The sequence below is a fragment of the Podarcis erhardii genome, assembly GCF_964252035.2.
Source record: "Podarcis erhardii genome assembly, chromosome: 2".
Classification (NCBI taxonomy): Eukaryota; Metazoa; Chordata; class Lepidosauria; order Squamata; family Lacertidae; genus Podarcis; species Podarcis erhardii.
Genome location: NC_138498.1, coordinates 59,051,130 through 59,057,144, shown reverse-complemented (window position 1 = coordinate 59,057,144; position 6,015 = coordinate 59,051,130). Strand labels below are relative to the sequence as shown.

The following is a 6,015-nucleotide window of genomic DNA, read 5'->3' as shown; positions in this document are numbered from 1 at the left end:
GCCTGGGTTGCTCCAGTACTAAGGGAAGCCTGCTGAACATTCTGCAACCGTCAAATACTATAAATATTCAACTCCAGACATTGCTAACTTGTATCTACATGCTGTGTGAGGATTTATTTTTATTGAGCACTGGCAACAGGAAAACAATAATTTGGACCAACTCGTATGATACAGTAGTTCAACCTCAGCTCATCTGAAAAATGACAGTCCTTGCAAGCTGCTGAAGTTTGTGCAGCCCACTTACAAGCATTGTTATTCAGAAAGAAATCCCACTGAATTCAATAGGACTTATGCCCTAGTGTTTAGGATTGCTGTCTTATAACACAAGTAAGTAAGCACCACAGAAGTAAGCACTACTGAGCTGGATGGGACCTACTTTCATGTAAGTGTGTATTGGATTGCAGTCTTAATTAGCTAAAGGGTGGGAGATGGGACTTTTATAGGAAATGAGACAGAAGTGGGAAGCCCATCAGCATAATACAAGGCTATATAGAGAAGGACTACACAGCTTAAATAGAGGGGGGGAAGTCATCATACTACAGTAAATGGGGAAGGGGGGTGGCATCATGTTGATAGAGATTGGTGCAAAGTAGCATGTTTTCAATATAAAAGGACTAGTAAATGGGGTAGCCAGTCTAAACTGAAGCTCCTGCTGTACATTAGGGGGGCTCAACAGAGAACCAGAAAGTGCTCATACTCCCCCTTGATTCGTCCCTTGATGTATTAGCTGGAATGTGCTATAAGGAAATCTATTGGCTTTGCAGAGCTAATTACACTATAGAACATGGCACAGCCGTGTAGTGGCCCCAAGTGTCTTCTTCTCTTCTCAGATATTTCTGTTAAATTAGGCCTTGGGGATTTAGGGGACAGTGGAATGATAGTGGAAATCAACGAGGAGTTATTTTTACCTGAACAAATAGGGTTTCAGCAATAGGAGATCTGGTGAGGCTCTGGAATTAGTTTAGTTTCAGGGATTTAGGATACACTTTGCAATAATGGGCTTTGCGTGCACATTAGCCTCTGTAATGTGTGTGCACTAGCCTCTCTAAGTACAGTTAAGAGGAAGGGAAAATAATTAAAGGCCATGTTTTGACTATGCCGTTTTAGATTATTAAGGATAGGGAACCTGTGTCATTCCAGATGTTGTTGAACTCTTAACTTCAATCAGCCTCAGCCAGCATGGCTATTGGTCAGGGATGATGGGAGCTGCAAACCAACATCTGGGGGGCCAGAGGTTCCCCATCCTTGCCTTAAAAATTAAAGATGTGGGCAGGAAGATAAATGGCTGCCATCCAATGCACACTTACACCTGAGTAAACATGCATAACCGTGTGCTATGAAACAAGGCTTGTTCATGCATAATCTAATCCCCAAACCACATCATATGGTTTAATTCCCTTTCAGGGATGATCATCTAATGCTGTATGAAGTACATTGGAGTAAACTGTCACTCTTGAACCTTGTGGGGCATTTTGTCTTTGCCTGCCTAGCTAGGCTTCCATAGGATGGCCTGACTACTCTGTAGGAACAGTGGTTTTAATTAACATAATAATTTCCAGTGCTTTTTTAATGAAAAAAGCTGCCAATACTCACCATGAAGTTGTTACAGTTTACAGTTAAATGCCACACTTTTAACATTTTGGAAAGAAAGGTGCCGGTACTGTGTATCCTTGAGTACCCCCGGAGGGGGGGAAGTACTGGCCAGTTGACATTTAGAGGGTAGACTGTCTGTCTGAAGCAAAGATCCAACTCGGGATACTGGGTTCGGGGGATTATAATCCCTGTGGGGGCAGATTCAGGAGTGTGAGCACAAGCGCGGGCATCGCCTTTCTGTTTTGTAGTTAGAATTGGCTCTCTGCATCAAGGTTGACGCATAACGTGTGCAGGCACATCATGGGCTCACGTTTCCCCAGAAGCTAAGCCCCTCAGAGATCAGTGAGTGAAGTGCTTTGGAGGACTCTGAGGCTTTAGGGCCGGGGGCGTTAAAACACGTAATCGGCACATTCCTTTGCGTGGATCTGGCGCAGTCCAACGCAGCCCCTCTCGTCCTCCTGTGAGGCGACGCAGAGAGGGCGGGAAAGGGACGCAGCGCAGTTGGCATCCCGATGACGTCAGGCGGGGCTATGGATTCACCAGAGTAGGAAAAGGAAGCCGGGGACGTAGGAAAACACAGGATGGGTGGGGGCAGTTTCATGCTGACAGCCGTGGGCGTGGAGGGGGGGGGTTGAAGAGATGTAAACGACGTCCATTTGAGACGCCTCAACTGAACTCGCGATCCCACAGCCCCAAGCGAGCTGGGGAACGGAAGATGATCCCATACGGCCCCATAGCGCATGCGCGACCTGACCAGAGAGCGGGGGTGCGGGGCGCATTGAGCAGCCGGAGGTGCACTGGAGGAGTCGAGAGGGCAAGGCCAGAGCGGCAATGTTATTCTTCCTGTTTTCTTCCCCGCCCTCGCTTTCGAACGGGTGCGTCATATCCGTTTCCCCGCAGTTCTCCCCCCCCCCTTTTATTTTCTGGCGGGCTGTAGAGGACGGAAGAGGGAGAGGGATGGTGAGCGACGACTGCGAGGCCGAGTTCCCCGAGCAGTTCCGCTCCTACTCGGAAAACGACAAGCACTGGCAGGCGCGGCGTGCCTTCATCGTGCGCAATTATCCGCCGGGAGATGGGGAGGCGCTCTCTCCGCTCCGTGTGGACCAGCTGCTCTCGCTCTCTATGGTTTGGGCCAATCACATCTTCATGGGATGCAGGTACCGCCCCATCTCCCTCCCGCCTTCCAGAGGACTAGCGTCATGTGGCGGCAGAATCTAACTTCCGCTACCTTGGTTTTTTTACTTATTAAATGTATATACAAAACACATTATATAATAATAGTAAAAAAGGGGGGCAATATCCACCCCACGTGCTTTTACAGGCACGCACACATGGTTCCCTTCCATATTTGCCCACCTGCGAGTTTTTTAACAGTTGCTGATGCTGAGAGTTGCAGCTAACGTGTCTGTTTCTGTCCGTGGAAATCCCCTTGCTTCTGTGGCCATATTGTAGGTTTTCAGTATAAAAATATTATGTGACTCAGGTTTTGAAAGGCTCCGATGCAGCAGCAGCAGCAGCAGCAGCAGCAGCAGCAGTATCCTATACTTGTTTAGGATTTTCACCTTCTCACCCCTTGCTTTTTCCTGTTAGACCTATTGCAGTCGTTAAGAGTCGTCAACAGGCTCATCGCAGCTATCTGCCAATCACCCATTCCCACCACCCTTCTGAGTAATACCCCTCCCCACCTTCTCACTATATAGAAAGGTCCGGTGACTTCTGTTTCAGTGTATCTGAAGAAGTGTGCATGCACACGAAAGCTCATACCTAGAACTAACTCAGTTGGTCTTTAAGGTGCTACTGGAAGGAATTTTTTTATTTTGTTTTGTTTACAGTACTTAGAAGTTACAGCAAGCCTCGATCTTGCTGTGTTTAAAGGAGAGGGTAAAGATTGCAGCCGCAGTGGCAACAATATTTCCCCTATTAAGACTGAGCAGATACATTTCACACTTCAGTAATCTGTTCCAGGCGTTGTTAGGAGAAACTTAATAAAATTTACTTCCTAACTGCTTGGCTTGGTGGGGGAATAATGGGAGGAATTCAGTGCACTGCTAAACAGGTTGCTCAGACCAGCGCAAGCATTTCTGCTTACCTGATGAAGCAGTGTGCCCTCTCTTGGCGGTTTTCCTGACACCCCCACCACCACCAGCCAATTGTGGGTTGGGGTTCGAAGGAGGAAACTCAGTTGTGATAGTAAAGGTCCCTTGCACACAGGTTTCCACTGGCAGGACTTGTTTGTTGAATCCGTTCCTACATATATAAGTGAAGCACACAAGGGAGGTTGGTCTTGCAATGCAATTAAAATCCAAGAAGACGACTGAGTTGGTCTAGATAGAAGAACCCAGTTTTCCTCACTCACCCTTTCAGCCTTTTCTACCTTTAATGTATGCTGCAGTTTCAGCTGCTAAAATTACAAGGGCTAAACTTTTTTAAAATCATACATGGATTGTGAGTATTGAGAACCGAGAGGAAGAGCAAAATATTGGACAGATATTCCATTTACTCTTCTTTTTATTCAGCTACAACAAAGATCTCTTGGAGAAGGTAACTGAAATGGCTGAGGGAATTGAAGTTGAAGATGCACCACATTTCACAACCCGTGATGAGATAATGAAAAAGGTGAATATTCATGATTTGGGAACTCTTGGGGTGGGGAACCTGAAATGCTGAAGGGACCTACTTTTGAAATTACTGAAACTGGTTAGGATCAGAATAGGATCTCTTAATACACATAATTAATTCAATTGGAAAGAAAATGTTGTGATCCGTTTTTGAGTATTTTATTATAACTCCCCAAAAGTAACCTAGTTCTCTCTTGATCTTAGTGTTCTAGTACTTTGGAAAAACTGCTTTCATGCAGCACATTTCATTGCTAAGCCACCACTGGATAGAATCCTTTGACTTTATTTCATTAAGAGCTGTTAACTTATGTAACCTGGTGCCATTATAAATTAAACATTTTCTGTCTTTATGGTTGCAGGGAAAAGTGTGAATACATGCATGCAGCTTTAGGGAAAGCTGAAAAAAACTAGAGGTAGGTTAAAGACTACCAACATCCCTAGTTTCCCTTTGCCTAATAGTTCTTTGACTTCCTTTACCCAAATCCTAGTTGTCTTTATTTTCCAAAGCTCTATTCCACTAGATCAAATCTTAACTATTCACAAAATGTGCAATTTTGAGCAAATTTTGCACCTAATTGCATTTTGATAATTGCATGGCACTACTGCTTACTAAAATACTATGGAAAATTCTCCCTGTAGACAATACATAGTATTGTGCTAAGCATATGGTAGAGGAGGTGAAAGCCAGTTTGATCTGTTGTGACTTAAGTGTCAGGAAAAGAATCAAAACTATGTAATGTGACAGGTATGTGCTGATCAGACTGTCTGCTTGGTTGTATTTAAAAAGTCATTAAAATCTGTTTTAGTAACGCTAACATATGATAATGCAGTGTCCCAGGGCTCCCTTAAAATCATTTTAATATATAGTAGCCATAGGGGAAAGCCAGTGCTGACTTCAGCAACTCAGGTCATGGCAAGATTTATTATTTATATTATGCATAGTTGTGTGCACATGCCACTTAACACCCACAGCTGGCCTCACACAACTGTAATACAGTAGTAACTAGTGTTGATGTTGATGGCCTATGCAGGTTGGAGCTGATGTGTGTTGGAGTACCACAGCATCTGGTAGGTAGGCCAGCTGCCAAGGGCTAAAATGGTTGCATTAATTAGTCTGGACTTATTTACTTGTTAATGACTTATTTTAGAATCGCTTACAAGTGAGTAAACTGGGAGTACGGCTTTTGTTCATCCTGCAGGAGATACATAATAGATTACAAACTTTGAGAACAATCACGCCTTGCTGCAGGATTTCTTATTGCTGAGGTGCCTTATTTAATGCATGACTAAACTAAACATTTTAAATAATAATTTCATTATTTCAGATAGATGCAATTGTGATTGGCTTAACTGCCCTCTACTGCACACTTTTCTTTTTCTTTTAGAATCAACACTAGTGTCCAAGAGAAGAGATGTCAAGCTTTCATTATGCCACACCATCGGCTTAACGTGGAAGACTGCAATCCTGACACTGCAAGAAGGATCACTTCCAAGATGCATTTTAAATAAGGCTATATTTACACTGGATACTGATTTTAATAGGGGTTTTTTTATTAAAAAAATGTATATCTTGATTCAGATTTTAAAAGGTACTAAAGACTCTTATTCTCCTTTTGATCACCCGGCACAGAAAAGCCCTTCCAGAAATTGGTATGGGGGCCTGGTTCAAAGGTCTTCCCCCAGGTTCAAGAGTCTTAACATGTAACATGTTTAGCAGAGTGTCTTCTCTGTGCACTGGTTTGCTAAAGATGAGGAGAAGGACCAGCTGCTCAGAGCAGAGAAGCAAATACTGTATCTAGAGCAG

General features: G+C 44.0%; 1 protein-coding gene across 2 annotated transcripts; it reads left to right on the top strand.

Annotated features, from left to right (window-relative positions):
* Window positions 1–2,483: 2,483 nt before the first annotated feature.
* On the top strand, window positions 2,484–5,799 carry CDKN2AIPNL (CDKN2A interacting protein N-terminal like). 2 transcript variants are annotated; one of them, XM_081850445.1, is made up of 4 exons: window positions 2,484–2,750; window positions 4,110–4,209; window positions 4,571–4,624; window positions 5,597–5,799. In XM_081850445.1, exons 1-3 carry the CDS (start codon window positions 2,551–2,553, stop codon window positions 4,580–4,582), a joined length of 312 nt encoding a protein of 103 aa, XP_081706571.1. In that variant the 5' UTR covers window positions 2,484–2,550; the 3' UTR covers window positions 4,583–4,624; window positions 5,597–5,799. The 2 variants fall into 2 exon arrangements, with proteins under 2 accessions (XP_081706571.1, XP_081706572.1); XM_081850446.1 differs by lacking the exon at window positions 4,571–4,624 and having other exon boundaries at window positions 2,485–2,750.
* The last annotated feature ends 216 nt before the right edge of the window (window positions 5,800–6,015 follow it).

Coding starts and splice junctions, on each gene's coding strand:
- CDKN2AIPNL (XM_081850445.1), top strand. CDS start 2,551: ATGGTGAGCGACGACTGCGAGGCCGAGTTCCCCGAGCAGTTCCGCTCC. Junction 2,751..4,109: donor CACATCTTCATGGGATGCAG/GTACCGCCCCAT, acceptor CTTTTTATTCAG/CTACAACAAAGATCTCTTGG.